We start from the raw sequence: 26,268 nt of genomic DNA on the forward strand, positions 1-26,268 counted from the left end.
GAACTCTTGCGTCTGTATTTTTGTATTTACTCAGGTTAACGGTCCAGGCGGAATGTCCCATGCACCTCGAAGACTTCCCTATGGATTCCCACTCCTGTCCACTGAAGTTTGGCAGTTGTAAGCTTATCTCCTCATTCTTTCTTCTATTTTACTTTGTAAGGAACTGATTGAGCTAGAGGCAGGACTTTGTTTCTTGCTGGATGTTTAACTGGTTGCCTGTGAGACTGAAACATCTAGTTAGTTGGGTTCATTCTGAGTTCACAAGTAAAATTAGGCTTTTCATAAACAGCAATGCGGTACAGGTACAGGATGGCAACAACAACTGCCCGATTTACACCAGGAACACACAATCCCTCCATCAGTGCTCAGACTGTCCGCAATAGGCTGAGAGAGGCTGGACTGAGGGCTTGTAGGCCTGTTGTAAGGCAGGTCCTCACCAGACATCACCGGCAACAACGTCGTCTATAGGCACAAACCCACCGTCGCTGGACCAGACAGGACTGGCAAAAAGTGCTCTTCACTGACGAGTCGTGGTTTTGTCTCACCATATGATGGCTGCGTGGTCCCATGGTGTTAATACTTGCGTACTATTGTTTGTACAGATGAACATAGTACCTTCAGGCATTTGGAAATTGCTCCCAAGGATGAACCAGACTTGTGGAGGTCTACAAGTTTTTTTCTGAGGTATTGGCTGAATTCTTTTGATTTTCCCAGGAAGTCAAGCAAAGAGGCACTGAGTTTGAAGGTAGGCCTTGAAATACATCCACAGGTACACCTCCAATTGACTCAAATGATGTTAATTAGCCTATCAGAAGCTTCTAAAGCCATGACATAATTTTCTGGAATTTTCCAAGCTCTATAAAGGCACAGTCAACTTAGTGTATGTAAACTTCTGACCCACTGGAATTGTGATACAGTGAATTATAAGTGAAATAATCTGTCTGTAAACAATTGTTGGAAAAATGACTTGTGTCATGCACAAAGTAGATGTCCTATTAGGACCTGGAAGAGGTTGTGCCACAGATTATTTTCAGAAGGAGGAACCACACCGTGCGGTTACATACCTAGGTAGAGACGGGTGGGTTGTATTCTTAACGGCCAGAACACCGTTGTGTCAGAACACAAGTTAACTATCTTGGTATTGTCACTGATTGCGAAGAGACAAGGAGTTGTGTGCATCAGTCCCTGTCATGGTGCCCTTCGAATTCACTACAATGTTATCCTCAATCCCCTGTGTATGCCACCACCTTGCATAGTATCTTAGAGAGTAACAGCTAGGCCAGCAGCCTATTTGTTGAAACGAAAAGTAAAATAAAATAATATTTGTCACATGCGCCGAATACAACAGGTACAGATAGATCTTACCATGAAATGCTTACTTACAAGCCCTTAACCAACAATGCAGTTCAAGAAATAGAGAAAATATTGACTAAATAAAGTAAAAAATACAATAAAAAGTAACAATAAAATTACATAACAATAACGAGGCTATATACAGGGGGTACCGGTAATGAGTCAATGTGCGGGGGTACAGGTTAGTCGAGGTCATTTGTACATGTAGGCAGAAGGTAAAGTGACTATGCATAGATAATAAACAGCGAGTAGCAGCAGTGTAAAAACAAAGGGGGAGGGGTCAATGTAAATTGTCAGCGTGGCCATTTGATGAATTGTTCAGCAGTCTTATAGCTTGAGGGTAAAAGCTGTTAAGGAGCCTTTTGGACCTGGAGTTGGCGCTGCTGTACGGCTTGCCGTGAGGTAGCAGAGAGAACAGTCTTATGACTTGGGTGACTGGAGTCTTTGACAATTTTTCGTCCTTCCTCTGACACCACCTAGTACATAGGTCCTGGAGGGCAGCCAGCTTGGCCCCAGTGATGTATTGGGCCGTACTCCCTACCCTCTGTAGCGCCTTATCATCGGATGCCGAGCAGTTAGGATGCTCTCAATGGTGCACCTGTAGAACTTTTTGAGGATCTGGGGACCCATGCCTCATAATTTCACTCTCCTGAGGGGGGGAAAAGGTGTAGTTGTGCCCTCTTCATGACTGTCTTGGTGTGTTTGGACACCAAGGAACTTGAAACTCTCAACTGACTCCACCAATGTTTTCTTTTTATTTAACTAGGCAAGTCAGTTAGAAACAAATTCTTATTTTCAATGACGGCCTACAGTGGGTTACATGCCTTGTTCAGGGGCAGAACGACAGATTTTGACCTTGCCTGCTTGGGGATTTGATCTTGCAACCTTCCGGTTACTAGTCCAATGCTCTAACCATTAGGCTACCTGCCGCCCCAGGTAGCCTCTACCTCTGTTAATGGGGGCCTGTTCGGCCATCCTTTTCCTGTAGTTCACAATCATCTCCTTTGTCTTGTTCACATTGAGGGAAAGGTTGTTGTTGTGACACCACACTGCCAGGTCTCTGACTTCCTCCCTCTCATTGTTGTCGGTGATCAGGCCTACTGTTGTGTCATCAGCAAACGTAATGATGGTGTTGGAGTCGTGCTTGGCCACGTAGTCGTGGGTGAACAGGGAGTACAGGAGGGGATAGAGCAGGCACCCCTGAGGGGCCCCGGTGTTGAGGATCAGCGTGGCAGATGTGTTGTTGCCTACCCTTACCACCTGGGGACAGCCCGCAGGAAGTCCAAGATCCAGTTGCAGAGGGAGGTGTTTAGTCCCAGGGTCCCTAACTTAGTAATGAGCTTTGTGGGTACTATGGTGTTGAATTCTCACATGGGTGTTCCTTTTGTCCAGGTGGGAAAGGGCAGTGTGGAGTGCGATTGAGATTGCGTGATCTGTTGGGGCGGTATGCAAATTGGAGTGGGTCTAGGGTTTCCGGGAGGATGTTGTTGATGTGAGCCATTACCAGCCTTTCAAAGCACTTCATGGCTACCGAGTTGAGTGCTACGGGCGGTAGTCATTTAGGCAGGTTACCTTCGCATTCTTGGGCACAGAGACTACGGTGGTCTGCTTAAAACATGTTGGTATTACAGACTCGGTCAGGAAGAGGTTGAAAGGTCAGTGAAGACACTTGCCAGTTGGTCCACGCATGCTCTGAGTACACGCCCTGGTAATCCGTCTGGCCCTGCAGCCTTGTGAATGTTCACCTGTTTAATGGTCTTGCTCACATCGGCTACGGAGAGCGTGATCACACAGTTGTCCAGGACAGCTGGTGCTCTCATGCATGCTTCAGTTTTGCTTGCCTCGAAGCGAGCATGAAAGTAATTTAGGTCGTCTGGTGGTTTCCTGTCACTGGGCAGCTCGCGGTTGGGTTTCCCTTTGTAGTCCGTCATAGTTTGTAAGCTCTGCCACATCCGACGAGCGTCAGCTAGAGTGTAGTAGTGTGTATTGATGCTTTGCCTGTTTGATGGTTTGTCTGAGAGCATAGCGGGATTTTTTATAAGCGTCTGGATTAGTGTCCCGCTTCTTGATAGTGGCAGCTCTAGCCTTTAGCTTGGTGCGGATGTTGCCTGTAATTTATGGCTTCTGGTTGGGATATGTACAGTACGTACGGTCACTGTGGGGATGACATCGTCGATCAACTTATTGATGAAGCTGGTGACTAAGGGGGTATACTCCTCAATGCCATTGGATGAATCACAGAACATATTCCAGTCTGTGCTTGCAAAACAGTCCTGTAACGTAGCATCTGCGTCATCTGACCAGTTCCTGCTTTAGTTTTTGTTTGTAAACAGGAATCAGGAGGATAGCGTTATGGTCAGATTTGCCAAATGGAGAGCAAGGGAGAGCTTTGTATGCTTCTCTGTGTGTGGAGTAAAGGTGGTCTAGTTTTTTCCCCTCTGGTTGCACATATGAAATGCTGGTAGAAATTAGGTAAAACGGAATTAAATTTGCCTACATTAAAGTGCCCTGCCACTAGGAGCGCCGCTTCTGGATGAGCATTTTCTTGTTTGCTTATGGCCTTATACAGCTTGTTGAGTACGATCTTAGTGCCAGCATTGGTTTGTGGTGGTAAATAGACTGCTATGAATAATATAGATGAGAACTCTCTTGGTAAATAGTGTGGTCTACAGCTTATCATGAGGTACTCTACCTCAGGCGAGCAATACCCCAAGACTTCCTTTAATATAGACATTGCGCACTAGCAGTTATTGACAAATAGACACACACCCCCACCCCTTGTCTTACCAGACGTAGCTGCTCTGTCCTGCCGATGTACGGAAAACCCAGACAGCTCTATATTATCCGTGTCATCGTTCAGCCATGACTCGGTGAAACATAAGATATTACAGTTTCTGATGTCTCGTTGGTAGTATAGTCTCCACCGTAGATCATCAATTTTGTTTTCCAGTGATTGCACATTGGCTAATAGAACTGATGGTTCTATTAACTTACAAATTTGTGCATAATGGCATGGTGTTTTATGTACACTTCCAAGTAATCTTACAGGCCTAGGTTTATAATCTTGTGAATGTAAGTCACGGATTGCGTGGAGAAGGATTGCGTGGAGAAGGATTGCGTGGAGAAGGATTGCGTGGAGAAGGATTGCGCGTTTCGGTTGGGCTCAAGGGCTGCCGCAAAACCCCTGTCATTGACCTTGCATAGTCACGGGGCAGGGGGTTTGGGCAAAGCCCCGTCTGAGACAGCAATTTTTTATCTAATAGGTCTAGCCACTAGCCTCTATAAGGTGAACAAGTGGTAGCCTAAGTTAGCGGTATATAGCTGAGACAAATAGCCTATAACGGAGACAATGCCCCTGTTTTGGGATTACCCATGTGTCCTTCATTCCTCCCATCCTTGAAGACATCACCAATAGATGGATAGTGAAAGGAGATTTTACTCTAGACTACCAACCAAGTCATGTCAGATCAGTGATTATTTATTTATACATAGCCTATGCTCATTGATCATCATTGATCTAATAGGCCTATATTTATATCAAGGATTATTTCAAGAAAGGGAGAATCCATCAATTAATATATTCAAACAGAGCCTAAGAATAGCTACTTTAAACATGCAGTAGTGGTCCTTGAGATGCCTCTTCTCCCACAGACAGGTGCTATAGGTTTATAATGGGCTGCAAAATAGCGGTGTTGTAGCAGCTTGACATGAGACACATACACACGCATAGCCCTCGGTCTTCAGGATCCCAAGATAATTTGTTTAATTGGGTGTGCTCACATAGCCTAGCCTATAGTCGTTAGAAGGAAATACTACTGTTAGTAAAACACCATGGATAAGGTCATTAATGGTTGCCATTATGCACAGATGTTTTATTCCCCTCTATTCTGAACTTTCTTTTCTCATATAGGTCTAGCTGTAAGATTCTCTAAGCTACTGTCTGTAGTCTATGCAAGGTGTTCGCCTAAGATACACAGAAGAACATTGTAGCAAATTCAGAGGGCAGACTGACAGGGACTAATACCCCTTTTACATCATGGCGTAATGCATATGTCATCTTCACGGAGTCTCGCCCCACTACTGATCAGACAAGTGTAGTGATTGTAACGCAAGAGAGTCTCTCGACAGAGATTGCATTTATTGTGGGAGATTGCTAAATATTACCTTTTTATCAAAGACAGGATAAATATATTGTTTCAGGTGATAATAAAACATGTTTTGTTTAGTTACTTTATCCTCAACTTGTTTCTCTAACTTTATAGCATGTCAAGCAAGCTAAAAGCCAACGCTAGGTTGAATGTACCATTGTAGCTAGCGACCTCACCTAGTAATGACTTTTGGTTTTTATAATTATTATTATCACAATAAACTTCAACTGAAGACAAGTCATATAATATAATGGGTATTATTTAACCTGAATATTAAAATATGACTCACTTTTATGGAATGGGTAAAGTTGCTAGCGATCCCATAAAGCCATCAATATTTTTATCTTCTTCTATGGTTTGGTAACTTCCTGTTCTTTGACGGACTGAAAACGACTCAAAGTTATAACAATTTCAAAGTATGCTCTGTCCTTCTCGCAACGGAGCCTATAATCACAAGGGCGCGTTGCGTTTCCACTATGTTGTGGGTGCAATGTAACAGAGTTCGTTGGGGTAATGTGAACAGGGCTTAATGCCTTGATCACACCGACAGTGTCACTGCATTTTAGTACACCAGAAGTACATACATTTCCAATGGAACACTGTGTTTGCCTTACAGAAATACATTGCAGAGGCAGTTGCAGGGTATTTTGTCTGGTGCATAGTTGGATTTATTCAACGTATGCGTTAAACTGTATGCATAGATGGCTTGACAGGAATGACAGCAGAAAGTTGAACTTTTGTTACACACACATCCTATTGATGCTGTGTACCATTTTAAGCAATGACGCTGTCGGTGTGATCAAGACATAAGGCCTCAAACACACCTACAGCACCATTGTGCAAAATGGTACGCAGCATCATCTAGATATGTGTGCAACATACAGTACCAGTCAAAAGTTTGGACACACCTACGCATTCAAGGGTTTTTCTTTTTACTATTTTCTACATTGTAGAATAATAGTGAAGACATCAGAACTATGAAATAACACATATGGAATAGTATAGTAGTAACCAGAAAAGTGTTAAACAAATCAAAATATATTTTAGAGTTTAGATTCTTCAAAGTAGCCACCCTTTGCCTTGATAATAGCTTTAAACACTCTTGGCATTCTCTCAACCAGCTTCACCTGGAATGATTTTCCAACAGTCTTGAAGGAGATCCCACATATGCTGAGCACTTGTTGACTGCTTTTCAACATATTTACCTCTGCAATGCAGTACTGCAAGGCAGTGCTGCAAAGCAAGCACAGCGTTCCATTGGAAATTAAGGTACTTCTGGTGTACCAAAATGCAATGACGCTGTAGGTGTGATCGAGGAACCCCAGGTCTCTTCGCAGTCAGTGACAGAGCCAAGAAAGTTTTTTGTTTGCGCTCATAATGCACCATGGCCTTTAGAAGAGCATATGCCTATAGTATGAAGTTTTCAGGGGGACACTTGATGTGTGTGTGTGTGCGCGTGCAGTGACACCTGTTTGAACTGAGTTATTAGATAATTAGACTGATAAGCGTGCGCACGCAGTGACACCTGTTCCAACAAGTGTATTAGATCATTAGATTGATGGCCATTTGTTTGTTTTGCCCCTACCCTTTAACACCCACACACCCACCCATCTTTACCTATGTATGTAACCACACAGACTTGGATGAAATACCTCATCCAAGTCTGTGTGGTTCCTCCTTCTGAAAAGACCCAATCAACCTCTTCCTCAACCTCTTCCAGGACCTAATAATTATAATAATACTTTTTTGGGGGGGATACTACTTTTGGCCTTTAGTACCACATCCCATAGAAACACATTTATTTTATTTAACCAGGCAAGTCAGTTAAGAACAAATTCTTATTTACAATGATGGCCTAGGAACAGTGGGTTAACTGCCTTGTTCAGGGGTAGAACAACAGATTTTTACCTTGTCAGCTCAGGGATTTGATCTAGCAACCTTTCGGTTACTGGCCTAACACTCTTTTCACTGGGCTACCTGCCACCCCAAATAACACATCCATAAACGGCAAAAAAGACAGTAAAAAAAAAAAGGAATAAGGGTTTGAAGTATCTGTCCCATACATAATTATTAACTTTTTTTTACACATAACCCCTTTTTTATGATAGGCACAAAATGACCTCCATAATTCCATAACAAATTTTAACCGGTATGGTTACCTTCAGACGAGTCCGTCACACTTGTGGGGGTCATAGAGCAAAATGGAGAACACCATAGTGTTTGTGAGAATCTCCCCTTTCCATAGAGTGTGGTTTTGTCTACCTTCGCAGACGATGCAAAAAACATATCTCTAGCTTAAACTGACGTATTTTGATGTGGATCTTTTATTATACTACTTATATTGACGCACCAGTGATAATTATGTGCTAAAAGAGCAAGGATTTCCAGTGTTACTGAAGCCGATTTTAAAAGTATAGTTTCACCAGTCATCTAACTCCGGCATTTCAAAGGTGGCGCGCACAGCAACAGGGAGCCAGAGAGGTATGCAATTAATAACCAAATCCCTTACTTTAATCGCACGTTGACTTTTATTGCCAAGAGTCTTGTCCTGGAGGCAGAACTGAGCGATTTCCCATTAGATAGGCCAGCTATAATGTGAAAATTGGCTAGATTATGAAAACAAAAATTAGTTTCTAAAGTACTATCTCTTCACTTGGTCATAATTCAAAATTACAGTGCTTGTCTTTCATAATTTGGTCAGTTATGTATTATTTTTTAAATATTTTTTATTTATTTCACCTTTATTTAAACAGGTAGGCCAGTTGAAAACAAGTTCTCATTTACAACTGCGACCTGACCAAGATAAAGCAAAGCAGTGTGACACAAATAACAACACAGTTACACATGGAATAAACAAACATACATTCAATAATATAATAGAGAAAGTCTATATACAGTGTGTGCAAATGAGGTAGGATAAGGGGGTGAGGAAATAAATAGGCCATAGTGACGAAATTATTACAGTATGTCAAAATAAACACTGGCGTGATAGATGTGCAGGAGATGAGTGTGCAAGTCGCAATACTGGGGTGCAAAGGAGCAAAATAAATAACAATATGGTGATGAGGTAGTTGGATGTGCTATTTACAGATTGGCTATGTACAGTGATCTGTGAGCTGCTCTGACAGCTGGTGCTTAAAGCTAGTGAGGGAGATATGAGTCTGCAGCTTCAGTGATTGTTGCAGTTCGTTCCAGTCATTGGCAGCAGAGAACTGGAAGGAAAGGCGGTCGAAGGAGGAATTGGCTTTGGGGGTGACCAGTGAAATATACCTGCTGGAGCGCGTACTGTGGGTGGGTGCTGCTATGGTGACCAGTGAGCTGAGATAAGGCGGGGCGTTACCTAGCAATGACTTATAGATGACCTGGAGCCAGTGGGTTTGGCGACGGATATGAAGCGAGGGCCAGCCAACGAGAGCATACAGGTCGCAGTGGTGGGTAGTATATGGGGCTTTGGTGACAAAACGGATGGCACTGTGATAGACTGCATCCAATTTGCTGAGTAGAGTGTTTGAGGCTATTTTGTAAATGACATCGCCGAAGTCAAGGATCGGTAGGATAGTCAGTTTTACTAGGGTATGTTTGGCAGCGTGAGTGAAGGATGCTTTGTTGCGAAATAGGAAGCGATTCTAGATTTAATTTTTGATTGTAGATGTTTAATGTGAGTCTGGAAGGAGAGTTTACAGTCTAACCAGACACCTAGGTATTTGTAGTTGTCCACATATTCTAAGTCAGAACTGTCCAGAGCAGTGATGCTGGACGGGTGGGTAGGTGTGGGCAGCGATCGGTTGGAAAGCATGCATTTAGTTTTGCTTGCATTTAAGAGCAGTTGGAGGCCATGGAAGGAGAGTTGTATGGCATTGAAGCTCGTCTGGAGGTTAGTTAACACAGTGTCCAAAGAAGGGCCAGAAGTATACAGAATGGTGTCGTCTGCGTAGAGGTGGATCAGAGAATCACCAGCAGCAAGAGCAACATCATTGATGTATACAAAGAAAAGAGTCGGCCCGAGGATTGAACCCTGTGGCACCTCCATAGAGACTGCCAGAGGTCCGGACAACAGGCCCTCCGATTTGACACACTGAACTCTGTCTGAGAAGTAGTTGGTGAACCAGGCGAGGCAGTCATTTGAGAAACCAAGGCTGTTGAGTCTGCCGATAAGAATGTGGTGATTGACAGAGTTGAAAGCCTTGGCCAGGTCGATGAATACAGCTGCACAGTATTGTCTCTTATCGATGGCGGTTATGATATCGTTTAGGACCTTGAGCGTGGCTGAGGTGCACCCATGACCAGCTCGGAAACCAGATTGCATAGCGGATAAGGTACGGTGGGATTCGAAATGGTCGGTGATCTGTTTGTTAACTTGGCTTTCGAATACCGTAGAAATGCAGGGTAGGATATATATATAGGTCTGTAGCAGTTTGGGTCTAGAGTGTCTCCCCCTTTGAAGAGAGGGATGACCGCGGCAGCTTTCCAATCTTTGGGGATCTCAGACGATACGAAAGAGAGGTTGAACAAGCTAGTAATAGGGGTTGCAACAATTTCTGCGGATAATTTTAGGAAGAGAGGGTCCAGATTGTCTAGCCCTGCTGATTTGTAGGGGTCCAAATTTTGCAGCTCTTTCAGAACATCAGCTATCTGGATTTGGGTGAAGGAGAAATGGTGGAGGCTTGGGCAAGTTGCAGTGAGGGGTGCAGGGCTGTTGACCGGGTAGGGGTAGCCAGGTGGAAAGCATTGCCAGCCGTAGAAAAATGCTTATTGAAATTCTCAATTATCGCGGATTTATCGGTGGTGACAGTGTTTCCTAGCCTCAGTGCAGTGGGCAGCTGGGAGGAGGTGCTCTTATTCTCCATGGACTTTAGTGTCCCAGAACTTTTTGGAGTTAGTGCTACAGGATGCAAATTTCTGTTTGAAAAAGCTAGCCTTTGCTTTCCTAACTGCCTGTGTATATTGGTTCCTAACTTCCCTGAAAAGTTGTATATCGCAGGGGCTATTCGATGCTAATGCCGTACGCCACAGGATGTTTTTGTGCTGGTCAAGGGCAGTCAGGTCTGGAGTGAACCAAGGGCTATATCTGTTCCTGGTTCTAACTTTTTTGAATGGGGCATCCTTATTTAAGATGGTGAGGAAAGCACTTTTAAAGAATAACCAGGCATCCTCTACTGACGGAATGAGGTCAATATCCTTCTAGGATACCCGAGCCAGGTCGATTTTAGAAAGGCCTGCTCGCTGAAGTGTTTTAGGGAGACAGTGATGAGTGATGGTCGCTTGACCGCAGACCCATTACGGACGCAGGCAATGAGGCAGTGATCGCTGGTTGAAGACAGCAGAGGTGTATTTGGATGGATATGTTTGGCTATGAAGGTTCAGAGTTTGTTGTTGGCATGTCATGCCTAAGTTTGCTAATCTTGCCAATGAAAAAGTCATTCAAGTAGTTGGCAATATCAGAGGGTTTTGTGATGAGTGAGCTATCTGATTCAATGAAGTACAGTATGTGGCTGAGTTTGCCTTTTTGCCCCAAATTTATTTTAATGTGCTCCAAAATAATTTATCTTTGTTTCTTAGTACAGTTTCTTCTTACTTTTGTTTAGTTTAGTCACATTTACAATTAATCAATTTACAGTACATTTGCCAATCAGCTGTTGTGGCAGACTTATTGTACAGACTTATTGACCTTTATTACTTTCTGCAGATGCTTACACAATGGCTGAAGTGACGTACATTTGGACTCGAAACGCATCAGCGTCAGTAGAGGTAGCAGGAGATGGATCCAGACTGAACCAGTATCACCTTCAGGGACAAACTGTGGGGACAGAGACCATTAAATCAAGCACAGGTGAGTCTAGACCAGAATAATCAAAAAATGGTGTGCTCAAATCAAATAGTCTTTTAAAGAAAAGTATTTCGGTGAAGGGTTGGAAAGGAAACATCAACTGGAAAATGAAAACCCACACTCACTAGTAATAGTAACCTGTGAGTGTGTGTTTTCCAGTTGATGAGTCTACACCAGTACCCATTATTGGATCCGAGCAGCGACACCAAGCAGAGACAACAATCTCCTGAACCAATATAAAAAAATACAATTATCACAACACACTCTCACCTGTATTTGTTCTGCTTCTTCCCTGTCTGCAGGTGAGTACACCGTCATGACAGCCCACTTCCACCTAAAGAGGAAGATTGGCTACTTTGTGATCCAGACTTACCTGCCCTGCATCATGACCGTCATCCTCTCCCAGGTCTCCTTCTGGCTCAACCGAGAGTCTGTACCCGCCAGAACTGTATTTGGTAAGCACTTTCTCACCCAATTTCTTGATCACAGCAGATAGGGATTACTACCACAACGGTGCCATGTTTGCAACGTCTCATATGTGATTTTGTCTTTAGTCAGGCTGAACATGTTTGCCTATGTAGTCAAGTAAAACATATTATTCCACTGGAAGTCTCTGCTCTTTAGTGGTTGAGAGTGCTCCTCAATGTTCAGGTCAAACACATTGATGGTCATGTCAAACACATCATATGTTCCATTTTTCTAGTCAATCAGCCCTTGTCAGATAAAATGCATTCCACCATAGCTAGTTCGAACACCTGTTACTCTACAGTCAGGCCAAACACCTGCTCTTAAATAACAGCCTGGTCAAATGGTCAGATAAGTCACATGCTGCACATACACTCCTATCCCTGAGCAGGAGTGTTACATCTGACAGGCTAACACTATCAGAGCATCACAGCATGCTTATCACAAGAAGCCCTATCGACCCACAGAAAAAATTAAATAAAAGCCCAGACCCTTATATCCTGTTTGGAAATGTCAGGGACCTGTCGGTCTCTAAACTGGGGCTTCTATACACTCTCTCCGTCTGCCCCATAATGTAGATTCCCCTCATATAATCAGTGCTAATTATGCATTGGAGTTCCATGTATTCAGATCCAGTCAGTGTATTCACAACCTTAATGACATGAAGATTATGTTCTGAATCAGTTGAATGGTTTAACATTAGGGGAACTGGAATGGTTTTTAATAGGCCTTTAAGAGGAGCAAATTCATGGCTTTTAAGTTGACTTAACATAAAACTACCACTTTAGCCCTCAATGTAACCATAGACCACAGGCGTATTAAAGATCAGTTACTCTAAATACCCATGGTTGCCAACATAACAGACAACATATGAACAAAAACGTTATCAATTTAGTCTTTATATGCATTGTTGTTGGTTTAAATTATTGTAGAATAGTTTCAAAATTTTTAGGAAATAGTATATCCATCTATTTGTTTTCCTTTGAATACTTCTTTCTATATTATGAGTCCTTTCTTTTTCTTATTGTTTACATTTTGGGGTCAACTCACCATACAAATTCAACACCTGCAGGATTTTCTGTCTATACTTTTAATTTGTTCACAATTCTCCCTCAGTCTTCTAGTGTATCAAACAGATTGATAACTATACTAAACATGTTCAATGATAATCCTCATGAATATCACTCATTGACACAATCTAGCTCAGCATTTCCTAAACTTGGTCCTCAGGACCCCAAGGGGTGCACGTTTTGGTTTTTGCCCTTACACTACACAGCTGATTCAAATGATCAAAGCTTGATGATTAGATTATTATTTGAATCAGCTGTGTAGTGCTAGGGGAAAAACCAAAACGTGCACCCCTTGGGGTCCCGAGGACCGAGCTTGGGAAACCCTGGTCTAGCTATTCATGCAAGGTTATTAAACATTTCAAATTCAGATAATAGCTGTTAAATCCAGCTTTCTAGAGGGGTCAAAGAACTGTGGCTGATTGCTCCTTTTTTTCATTGGGATTTGGCACATTCTACACTGAAAGAGTGAACAGGTTTCATGAAGTTTTTTTATGAATATGCTTCAAAGGGGGGCTTAACTTCCTGATCTAGCCTCGGTTTCAATTATCTTCATTATGAGATGCCACTGATAACGAGGCGTGCTTTGATGTGGGTGTCTCTTTTGTGTGTTCGAACGTGGGAAGCGATGGCACATTTGCTCTGCTAAAACAGTACACAGTTAGTCATTCACCCTTCCAGATAACTTAAAACAGTCTAACCAGGTCTTGTCTAGAAAGTAGGCTAGACTAGCTAGCAAGCTAGCCAACTTCTTTCACCAATTAGCTTCAGCCGGCTGGTGTGCGACCATGTGAAAGTTGGTTTGACTTTGAATAGCCTAGCTATGTGGCTAGTTAGGGACCGTCAATAAATTACACAATATGTTCATGTTGCATATCTTTAGTTGTCTCATTAAATGCTTTCAATATTTGCATATTAATTTCTAAAATTTATAGTTGGTTTGAGGTTTTTAAGTCATTGAAATTTGGAGCTATTGACATTTAAAAGATTGTCTCATGTACTTTTACTGATGGTCCCTAACTAGCCCCATAGGGATATCGAATGTCAAACCAAATGGACCATGGGCATTACAATCGGGTCCCATGCAGCTGCGCTCCGAATTGATGATTACTTGGGTGCTGCCAGCTGTGGGCATGTGGGCAGGATTGAAATAAACCCAACCCAAGGAAAACTGTTACGGTACCCTTCATTCTGTGACATACAATTTTTTTCTAATTATCTCGCAAATCTCAGTTTTGGATGAGATTGACTTTATGACGAAAATTATCCTATTTACACTAGTAGTAGTACATTTTGACACTACGATAATTGTTTCTGACTAATATCGATGCCACATTGGCCGTTTTCTACCAGAGAAGTTGTTTATTGCCTTCAGTTGCTCTTTAAAGGCACACTGTAACTTGTAACACTGTGGTAGCTAGGAATGAGTTACATAAACAATGATGTTCGACAAACTCCTAACAAATATCTCACAAATACACTGTAACATTAAGGGCTCGATTCAATCCGTAGCGCTGAAGATCTGCGCTGTAGCGCAATTGAAATTTAAAGGCATTGTTCTCGTGTTCGCGGTGACTGCATTCACGGTAAACGCTGCATATATTGGCTCAATCGGAAATAAATCACGATATAATGCAGATTTTCAGCAAAGGCCATCTAAGGAAAAGTGTTCCTTTTTAGAACTGTGTTCCTTGTTGTCTCTGTTCTGTGAGGTCTGGCTCTGTGGTGGTGTTCTGGTTAAATTATTAATGTAGTCACCACTTCAAGCCTCCACAGCACATCCCCACTGGGCATTTTATCCTCGCAATCGGAGGATTGTTATTTTATGTTAGCCTGCGGTATGTTGTTTCATGTAGTTTCATGTTTCCTCAAATGCATTGAAAAAAAGCCACAAAAAAACCTATCCATCAGCAGCCATGTGGGAAAAAAACACCCATTATTTCACTGTCAATGTCATCTTAGTCAGAGGTTTGAAGGAAGAAATGATAACTCGTTGTCTATTTACATGCCTGTGTTTGCATGTTTAGAGTACACAATGACAATGTGTAGATTGTCAATGGAAAACATGTTTATCCTCTCACCTTCACCTGCAATGCAGTAATCTAAGTGTATTTTTTCTCTCTGAAAATTATGAGGCCAGGCAATTAATAAAGAGACAGGGAGATGCTTTGCATTTTGCTTTGACTGAATTCATAGAACAGGGACTTAATTTAACGGGGAGAGACACCTATTGATCATTTCGGAGGAAACTCAAGGAAGCGGAGGAAATATGGTAGATGCCTCTGTGTGTGTGTGTCTTATTTCTGTGTGTATTCCCGTGTATGTATGAGTACATGTCTGGGAAAACACATTATCCTCTCAAAGCATTGGAGTGGTTTGATAGGGTGGGATTCCCACATGTCCTCCAGCAGCTGACAGTCTTTGTACACCATCCCGAGTACTTCGTATCAGCCTGTTGGTAATACTTTACTTGAACTGCGCTGCCGAAATGCCTTCTTAAACACATCATAGAAATGATGTGCTAGACATCATAAAAGGTCATGACAACAGCTCACCTTTGACTTGAGACAATTGAACAGTAAAACATATTTTTCCAGATATTTATCTATATATCGTGACTGTGTTATATAAAGATTATTTTTGTTAGGACTGTCAAAAGTAAATGCGTTAATAATGCGTTTAACTCGTGACATGTTTATCGGTGTACATTTTTGGCACGCCATTAATTGCATCTTTATTTCTTCACTGCACAGAATCTTAACGCCTCGATCGCACTAACAGTGTCTTTGCGCAAAATGGTACGCAGCATCATCAAGATATGTGTGAAACATAAGATCAACATTCACAATCTGCTACCATTTCTGTCAAGCCGTCTACACATACAGTTTGATGCATACATTCGATAAATCCAACGTATGCACCACACAGAACGAACTGCAACTGCCTCTTCAATGCAATGCTGCAAGGCAAACACAGCGTTCCATTGGAAATGAATGTACTTCTGGTGTACTAAAATGCAATGATGCTGTCGGTGTGATCAAGGCGTAAGTGCACATGTTTCCGCATGGACCCTTTTTAAGCGCAAAGCACAACACGTACCACAACTACGGTCAATGGGTGTTTCTAGAAGGGACACATATTTTGTCAAAATTGACTTGTCGGAGAATTTACGCAGCAGGGAAATAACGTAGGGTTAGCTAAAAACGACTTTTGACCTAATTTTGACAAACTGTATCCCATCTAGACATGACCTAGTCATGCTTGCGCCTTAACATGAAACCCCTTTACATCGCAGAAGACCTTGTGCCTCTAGCCAAAATCATGTAAAAATGATGCCCAATATTACCAGAGCTGTTTTTCTTTCTGCCGCAGATTTGTGCGCATTTCACGGGCCACTCGCGAGCCACTATTTTTTGGGGTTTGATAACAAAATATATTTAGCTAGCTAGTTATGTTACTTGACCACAGGAAGAACTGACATTTTATTTTTTATTTTTTTATTTAACCTTTATTTAACAAGGCATTCTTATTTACAATGACGGCCTACCAAAACGCAAAAGGCCTCCTGCGGGGACGGGGGCTTGGATAAAACTTTTTTTTTTAGGACAAAACACACATCATGACAAGAAAGACACCACAACATAACATAAAGAGAGAGCTAAGACAACAACACAGCATGGTAGCAACACAACATGACTTCAACATGGTAGCAACACAACATGACAACAACACGGTAGCAACACATGGCAGCATCACAACATGGTAGCAGCACAAAACATTGTGCAAACATTATTGGGCATAGACAACAGCACAAAGGGCAAGAAGGTAGAGACATCAATACATCGCGAAAAGGAATAGGCTACTCAAAGAGATGCTTTAAAGGTAGGCTGCATATGCAAGAGTGGGGTGTTTATGATTGTGTGTGTGTGTGAGAGAGGATGTGTGTGAGAACGGGATTAAGTGGGAGAGTTCGATTTGCCTGGCCCGTTTCCTGGGTGAATGGAGATTTCACTGAAGGACCAACGGAATGGCCTAAAATGTTCAAACTCCGCTCACCCCGGACACTGAGCCATGCAAAATGAACTTGCCCAGCAAGAGCGAGAGGAGGGTGAAGGTGGGAGAGTGTGTAGGCCTATGGGTGTAAAGTTATCTGAACAGTACAGATGGTAACAGTGCTTTCATAACATTGTTAGACAAGCTCTTTGTTCTTTGTATCCATTTAAAAGCTCTTTGTTCTTTGTATCCATAGAGCCCGTTCTTTTTTCCTATAGTCACACTCATTTAGAATGTTTGAAGCTTTAACAGTACTTAAAGCTGTATGTATGTGTGTGTGTGTGTACGCGCGCGCACGCAAGTATTAAACTTCAAGAATATTGATAAGAGAGAGTTAGCTTTCTTAACCATCGGGAGTGTTAATAAGCTGTATGTTGTGTTTACTGTGAAAATGCTATTAAAACAGTCTAATTTTGTGTTTCCGTCCCCAATCAATGCATAGTATGCCTGCAACTCAATGCAAAGTTTTTTTTTTATGGAAAAAGCTTTCTTTAGGGCCATTAACTTTATTTAATTATTGTAATCGTTTGACAGCCCTAATTGTTGTGCATGGTATGGGGATGGGCATTTGTAATGCTTGCACTGTGAGGAGTTTCCCCCGGTTTTCAGTAACAGCAGCCACAGCAGTTACATCTTGAGAGAATGCTTCACTCAACACGCAGTGAGCTGTTTGCCACTACATGTGGGAATACTTTTTTTGTAGCCTACCAGAGAATCATCCACATGAATAATCGATTGTCATTGTGGATGGAAATACAATTTTCTGTTACACATGGAAATACAAGTGAACAAGGAAAAAACTACAGTACTCTTCATTGAAATTAATTGTCAACATTTTTGATTTAGATGGTGATCACATTTCTCTTTTTGTGATGACACAGGTGTGACCACTGTGCTCACTATGACGACTCTCAGTATCAGTGCCCGTAACTCTCTGCCGAAGGTGGCCTACGCCACGGCCATGGATTGGTTCATCGCGGTATGCTACGCCTTTGTGTTCTCTGCCCTCATCGAGTTTGCTACTGTCAACTACTTCACTAAAAGAGGCTGGGCCTGGGACGGCAAAAGTGTGGTCAACGTCAAGGTAACCAGGGCAACCCCACTGACCACTGACAGTCCCATATTGCTGTTCATTAAATTGAATGTCACATGCAATCCTGCATTTGAAATAACACTGCATCTTTATCATGGTACTGTACTCACTAATAGCAGTTTTCATTTAGTAATGCTATAAGAGGTATGTGTAGAACAAGTGAACAACGGCTGTCAAGACAAATACAAATCTGAACAATGTCATACATTCGGTTAATGTACAGATTCTACAGCCCCATGGCATTGCAGAGATAAATGTAAAGGAAATGCAAAGACCTACCTATAAAGCATAGAAATAAATACATTATATTCAAAGCAAGCCAGGCTCTCTAATACTCAGAAATGTTTGCCTGAATATCCATGTTGAGATATTGCATCTGAAGCGGTACCTTATTAAAAGAGAGGGAGGGATGAAAGAAAGAAAGAAAGGAAGATATGAGGAGCTGCGTGTGGGTGCTTCAAAAGCAGAGGCGAAACGCACAAATGATCTGTGATCTCTCAAGTAGGAGATGGTTGATAGAGTTACAGTGCCTTCAGAAAGTATTCATACCCCTTGACTTATTCCACATTTTGTTGTGTTACAGCCTGAATTCAAAATGGGATTAAATAGATTTTTCTCTCTCATCGATCTACATACAATACCCAATAATGACAAAGTGAAAACATGTTTTTAGACATTTTTGCAAATGTATTGAACATTTCATACAGAAATATGTAATTTACATAAGTATTCACACCCCTGAGTCAGTACATATTTGAATCACCTTTGGCAGTGATTATGGCTGTGACTCTTTCTGGGTAAGTTTCTAAGATCTTTGCACAGCTGAATTGTACAATATTAGCATATTATTCAACATTTGCATAAAAATTATTCAAGCCACGTCAAGTTGGTTGTTGATCATTGCTAGATAGCCATTTTCAAGTCTTGATGTTCAAGCCGATTTAAGTCAAAACTGTAACTCGGCCGTTCAGGAACATTCAATGTCATCTTGGTAGGCAACTCCAGTGTATATTTGGTCTTGTGTTTTAGGTTATTGATCTGCTGAAAGGTGAATTCATCTCCCAGTGTCTGTTGGAAAGCAGATTGCACCAGATTTTCCTCTAGGATTTTGCCTATGCTTAGCTCTATTCTGTTTTTACCCCCCTATTAAACTCCCTAGTCTTTGCTGATGACAAGCATACCCATAACATGATGCAGCCACCACCATGCTTGAAAAAAAGAGTGGTACTTAGTGATGTGTTGTGTTGGATTTGCCCCAAACATAACGCTTTGTATTCAGGATATAAAGTTAATTTCTTTGCCACATTTTTTGCAGTTTTACTTTAGGGCCTTATTGCAAACATGATGCATGTTTTGGAATAGTTGTATTCTGTACAAGCATCCTTCTTTTCACTCTGTCATTTAGTTCAGTATGGAATCACTACAATGTTGTTGATTCATCCTCAGTTTTCTCCTATCACAGCCATTAAACTCTAACTGTTTTAAAGTCACCATTGCCCGTCAGGGTGAAATCCCTGAGCGGTTTCCTTCCTCTCTGGAAACTGAGTTAGGAAGGACGCCTGTATCTTTGTAGTGACTAGGTCTATTGATACACCATCCAAAGTGTAATTAATAACTTCACCATGCTCAAATGGATATTCAATGTCTGTTTTTTTTACCATCTACCAATAGGTGCCCTTTGAGGCATTAGAAAACCCTCCATGGTCTTTGTGGTTGAATCTGTGTTTGAAATTCACTGGTCAAATGAAGGAGCTTACAGATATACAGTGGGGAGAACAAGTATTTGATACACTGACGATTTTGCAGGTTTTCCTACTTACAAAGCATGTGGAGGTCTGTAATTTTTTATCATAGGTACACTTCAACTGTGAGAGAAGGAATCTAAAACAAAAATCCAGAAAATCACATTGTATGATTTTTAAGTAATTAATTTGCATTTTATTGCATGACATAAGTATTTGATACATCAGAAAAGCAGAACTTAATATTTGGTACAGAAACCTTAGTTTGCAATTACAGAGATCATACGTTTCCTGTAGTTCTTGACCAGGTTTGCACACACTGCAGCAGGGATTTTGGCCCACTCCTCCATACAGACCTTCTCCAGATCCTTCAGGTTGGGCTTGTCGCTGGGCAATACGGACTTTCGGCTCCCTCCAAAGATTTTCTATTGGGTTCAGGTCTGGAGACTGGCTAGGCCACTCCAGGACCTTGAGATGCTTCTTATGAAGCCACTCCTTAGTTGCCTGGCTGTGTGTTTCGGGTCGTTGTCATGCTGGAAGACCCAGCCACGACCCATCTTCAATGCTCTTACTGAGGGAAGGAGGTTGTTGGTCAAGATCTCGCGATACATGGCCCCATCCATCCTCCCCTCAATACGGTGCAGTCGTCCTGTCCCTTTGCAGAAAAGCATCCCAAGAATGATGTTTCCACCTCCATGCTTCACGGTTGGGATGGTGTTCTTGGGGTTGTACTCATCCTTCTATTCCTCCAAACACGGCGAGTGGAGTTTAGAGCAAAAAGCTCTATTTTTGTCTCATCAGACCACATGACCTTCTCCATTCTTCTCTGGATCATCCAGATGGTCATTGGCAAACTTCAGACGGCTGGACATGCGCTGGCTGAGCAGGGGACCTTGCGTGCGCTGCAGGATTTTAATTCATGACGGCGTAGTGTGTTACTATGGTTTTCTTTGAGACTGTGGTCCCAGCTCTCTTCAGGTCATTGACCAGGTCCTGCCGTGTAGTTCTGGGCTGATCCCTCACATTCCTCATGATCATTGATGCCCCACGAGGTGAGATCTTGCATGGAGCCCCAGACCGAGGGTGATTGACCGTCATCTTGAACTTCTTCCATTTTCTAATAATTGTGCCAACAGTTGTTGCCTTCTCACCAAGCTGCTTGCCTATTGTCCTGTAGCCCATCCCAGCCTTGTACAGGTCTACAATTTATCCCTGATGTCCTTACACAGCTCTCTGGTCTTGGCCATTGTGGAGAGGTTGGAGTCTGTTTGATTGAGTGTGTGGACAGGTGTCTTTTATACAGGTAACGAGTTAAACAGGTGCAGTTAATACAGGTAATGAGTGGAGAACAGGAGGACTTCTTAAAGAAAAACTAACAGGTCTGTGAGAGACGGAATTCTATCTGGTTGGTAGGTGATCAAATACTTATGTCATGCAATAAAATGAAATTAATTACTTAAAAATCATACAATGTGATTTTCTGGATTTTTGTTTTAGATTCCGTCTCTCACAGTTGAAGTGTACCTATGATAAAAATGACAGACCTCTACATGCTTTGTAAGTAGGAAAATCTGCAAAATCGGCAGTGTATCAAATACTTGTTCTCCCCACTGTATGTATGTGTGGGGTACAGAGATTAGGTGGTCATTAAAAAATCATGTTAAACACTATTATTGCACACAGAGTGAGTCCATGCAACTTATTATGTGACTTATTAAGCACAGTTTTACTCCTGAACTTATTTAGGCTTGCCATAACAAAGGGGTTGAATACTTATTGACTCAAGACATTTCAGCGTTTCATTTTTAATACATTTTTAAACATTTCTAAAAACATAATTCCACTTTGACATTATGGAGTATTGTGTGTGTGTGTGTGTGTTTAGGCCAGTGACACAAAATCTCAAGTTAATCCATTTTAAATTCGGGCTGTAACACAACAAAATGTGAAAGTCAAGGGGTGTGAGTACTTTCTGAAGGCACTGTAAGCCAGAGAAACATGTGACACCATGGCTGTGTTTAGACAGACAGCCAAATTTTTTTTTTTTTTTTTGACCAATCGGATCAGCTCTGAAAAACATCTGATGTGATTGGTCAAAATTAGTGGAAAATAAGATCAGCCCAGCATTCCGATTTCATAAGTGTTTCTGAGTTCCAAATTCTGATTTCAGCTCATTCCTTTCCCAGCATATCTGATAATTACACTTTCTCCCCACAACTCACATACTCCGAGGAATGTATGTGACAGCGACAGTGATGGGTGTGCTTTTACTTCAGCTTAACTATTACTAACTGAACTGGTTGTAACCTTATACATATCCTGCCATAATACAGATTTGATAAGTGAGGCCAATTAGAATGGTCATGAGAATTCAAAGAGATTCACACTCCATAAGGACCTCAAGGTTACTGTTCATTTCAATCCAAATTGATATTGAAATCAAACCCCATAAGGCTTAACAGGCAATTTAGCAGATTATACACTTTTTTTTGGTAATACATCATAGATTGTTAAAGGCAGAATCATAATTACTGTGAAATAGCTACTGTACAACAGATGCTCCATTCAAATCAGAAGAATAATTTCAATCACATTATGTTGTCTGGGTATTGTGCCTTGAGATGAGATTTTAGCTGTGTGAGAGATATTGAGAAAACAAATGCAATGATCTAGTAACAATCAAACACTTGAAGGATCAGTTAGCCTTCATAGTAGTATTACCTCTGGTTGTAATTAATTACTGGTTGTAATACAATGAGAGACACTACAAGCCAGTCTCTAATGTGTATTTTATTTCTCTCCTACAACAGAAGAAGGAGGCATCCGTCACGAAGAAGAACAATGCCTACGCTGTTGCCGTGGCAAACTACGCTCCAAACATCATCAAGGACCAAGGTGGTATGCCCACCATCTCCAAGAGTGCCACCTCTGACCCCAACAAGGCCAAGCCAGAGGTCAAGCCCGAGCAGAACAAGAAGACCTTCAACAGCGTCAGCAAAATCGACCGTATGTCCCGGATTATGTTCCCTGTGCTCTTCAGCGGTTTTAACCTGGTCTACTGGGCCACCTACCTGAACAGAGAACCAGTCATAAAGGACATGGTCCCGTCCAAATGAATACAAAATATTCACTTTGCAATGAGACAGGATTCACTTTACACAGCTGACCCAGGACTGATGATCTGTGTGCTTTTATGTGTGTGAGTTTGGTTACATGGAGCCGTGGCATGCACTGGAGTCAATATGGCTGCTTTCTTTTGTAGGCGCATTCATTACGAGGAGATACCTAGGTAAATGATTACTAACTTCTAGTTGAATTGTAATTTGTTTGAAAGATTATACTTGTAAAGAGGTTAACATTTAACGATTGTTTGTTTATAGTGATGTAAGGATCTTATACTTACATAAATAAAGAAATCACTGGTGCTTTCTCTACCTTCTATTTGAACCTCCAAGAAACCAACTGCCATAATTCAGTCAACACAAAAAATAGTTACCAACTCCTAGTTATAACCCTGCATTGAAGACTCCTGTATAAGAAAGCACAGACAACCATTTCCTGTTTTTGTTCCATTATTAACCTATATCATGCTCTTCATATCTTACGATGTAAATGTTTACGTCTCCACTATTCTTTACTTTAATCGGATCAAATTCATAAGTTGGAAATAAAGACCGTACAGTCATGTTGCACCATTTTTTTCATCACACAGTGAACACAGATCTACACAAGTGAGTGTTGATCCTGCAGGTTCCGGCAGTACACAGCTAGACTCACCATAAGTTCAGGGATGGATGAAGGATCACTTCCTATCACTTCCTATCGTAGGCTCAAAGACACTGTGACAGAGGACAGTGAATAGACACAACGTGTGAGTAAGGCTTGCAGGAATGTACTGTATGCCAACATTTAATATCACTGTTATCTATCATAGAGTTATGACTCCTAATGACTCAAGTATGTGATTTCCTGTTGTCACCATTTTATATGCAATGTAGCTTTTTTTCTCTGATGCAGATCAAAGGATCCAGATGCATACAGTGGAGTTGGAAATTGACACCCTTGATAAAGATGAGAAAAAATAACTATAAATTAAACCATTTAAATATTGAGCTATATTGTATGCATGTTATATGCTTAAAAAAATGGGCCCCAGTACAAGCAAAGATCCACCATTTTACAGTAGGTATGGGGCCAAAGAGCTATATTTTCATGTCACCTGACCAAAGCACTGGTTCCAATCCAAGTGCCAATGCCATTCAGCAAACTCCAGGCATTTACATGCATTTGTTTAGGACATCTTTTTGTGTTTTATATTTCCACCCTATGAGGTTGGAGTAACGATGTGAAATTTAGAAAATTATGATAATGTCCTTTTAGTGTATGAGCTGTTTCAAAAGGTCACCTAAAATATCTGCCATTTTTTGTGGGATGGAGTTTTGGTCTTCCATGGTGACATCACCATGCGGTAAATGTGTGAATAGACCAATAAGAAATAGAGTTCCAAACCTCTCGGCTAATAACATTTAATTTTCCGTTTTTCCCTTCCCACTCAGACCACTCCCAGACCGTCCATTCAAAATTCTTACTTGAGAAATTGTTCTTTGCTAAGAAGCTATTTTTGTTTATTTTTTGCCATTTTAATTMAAAACAATCACAGTAAGGTACTTAATTGTTCCCCAGACATTTTAGTAAAAACCTGGTTGCCTCTGCCAGGAGGCTGAAACTTGGCTGCAAGTGGATGATAACCAAGACAATAACCACAAGCCAAATCCACAAATAAATTGTTAATTGGCCACAAAGTCAACATTTTGCAATGACTATCTCAGTCTCCTGACTTGAAACCCAATGAGATTCTGTGGTCTGAATTGAAGAGGGCAGTCCATAAGTGCCGATGAAGGATATCAAGGATCTGGAAGGATTCTGTATGGAGGAATAAGTCTCAGTGCCGTTATCCTCCCAAGGTGAGGTATTGAAAGGTTTTGAAAACAGGGGTGTCAATAATTTTGACCCCTACCTTTTTGAGAGAAAAACAATTATATTAGTTGTTAAACAAAATCTGTTTCTCTGATTAATTGTCATACTATAAAATAATAAGATTACCATTTTTTTTGCATACAATATAGCTCAGTATTTGAATTATTATTTTATACCGGCATTTTTGCTCATCGTTATCAAGGGTGTCAATAATTTTGGACCAAACTGTAAGTGCTTCTAATGTAGTCATATCAAGTCCACCAGGTAACACTTTGTTTGAAGGTCTGCTTATAAACTGCTTATAAACAGTATTACATAAATTGTTAACATTGAAGCTAATGCACAATATAAAGCTGTTATTCATTATGTATATATGATTACATGTCCTCATAATAAATGGTTCCTTAATTGTTTAATTTAGTTCATAAATAGTTAATAAGCATGCTTAAAATACAAATTGTAATAAAAGTTCACAAATCAGTTCATATGGACAAGGTTGTCTCTGTTTGTTTCTCTTTGACTCAACTTGTGAGATATTTTTCTTGGTCACATCACTGTTTCTCTTTCTATTTTAGCAGTGGGTGAGCGTACCATGCCATTGGATTTTCTATTGTAAGTAAATATGTAGTTTAGTGGGATTTGTTACTGTGTTGTACACACATTTGGAATATAACAAAATGTGGCACAAAACATTACACTTACTTTATGATGATATACCACACACAATACAATCATAAAGTAATGTATTTTTCCAATGAATGCATTTTAAAATGTTACTGTAAGTCTAGAATTCTTGTTATTCTCATGCTTTTCCATAGTGATATTGTCAAGATCACAGAAAGAGTTATACTCTTAAAACTTTGAGCACACAATCGGATTTCACTCCCATTCGAAGGTGTCCTCTTGAACTGAACATGTTCTACTTGCAGAGTCCCACGAGTTACCATATTAATGGCATTTCAGTTTGACATTGCAAACTGTCCGATGAAAAATACTTATCATGAGCTTCAACAAATCTTGTAGATACCCTATCCTATTACTTTAGGTGACAGATTGCAGAGGTTTAACAACCGTAACATTTCAAATAGATATGATACAGAAACTTAAGATATCCTGAAGGCATGCACCCTGACGTTAGAAGTGACTCTTAATGAATAGTCAAGAATTGAGCTGCCCTATTAAGGGTTTAGTCAGCGTACTCACACAGTAGCCCAAAGCGTCCAGCTGATGAATCACATAACCGGACATGTGCGGACATCCTCCTTCAACCTACCAGCTTTAGTTAGACAGTATTTCTTTTTCACTTGACTTGAGGAAGCCATACACACAACCTACATAACACTGCCATAAGAGTGACATAATGCCCAAGGATTGAAAATGTCATATTTATGCCAGTAAACATATGAAGCAGGAAAATATTCAACAAAAATGGCTGAATTACTGTTAGACTTTTATTTTAAATTGCCTGAAAGGGGGTGTCACCAACCTGACTTCTGCCCTTGCCTGTCCCGGATTATTACTGGCTTGGTGCTTCAAGCCTGAG

The 26,268-nt window shown here is 41.1% G+C and overlaps 1 protein-coding gene across 1 annotated transcript in view; it reads left to right on the forward strand.

Annotated features, from left to right (window-relative positions):
* gabra2a (gamma-aminobutyric acid type A receptor subunit alpha2a) overlaps positions 1 to 23,173 on the forward strand; it is a 34,739-nt gene extending 11,566 nt beyond the window's left edge. Inside the window, exons 6-10 of the mRNA XM_023994306.2 lie at positions 35 to 117; positions 11,188 to 11,331; positions 11,631 to 11,783; positions 17,795 to 17,997; positions 22,559 to 23,173. Of these exons, the coding sequence (XP_023850074.1) occupies positions 35 to 117; positions 11,188 to 11,331; positions 11,631 to 11,783; positions 17,795 to 17,997; positions 22,559 to 22,864 (889 nt within the window). The 3' untranslated portion in view covers positions 22,865 to 23,173. The remainder of the gene's footprint in view (positions 1 to 34; positions 118 to 11,187; positions 11,332 to 11,630; positions 11,784 to 17,794; positions 17,998 to 22,558) is intronic.
* The last annotated feature ends 3,095 nt before the right edge of the window (positions 23,174 to 26,268 follow it).

The sequence above is a fragment of the Salvelinus sp. IW2-2015 genome, linkage group LG9 (genome assembly GCF_002910315.2).
Source record: "Salvelinus sp. IW2-2015 linkage group LG9, ASM291031v2, whole genome shotgun sequence".
Classification (NCBI taxonomy): domain Eukaryota; kingdom Metazoa; phylum Chordata; class Actinopteri; order Salmoniformes; family Salmonidae; genus Salvelinus; species Salvelinus sp. IW2-2015.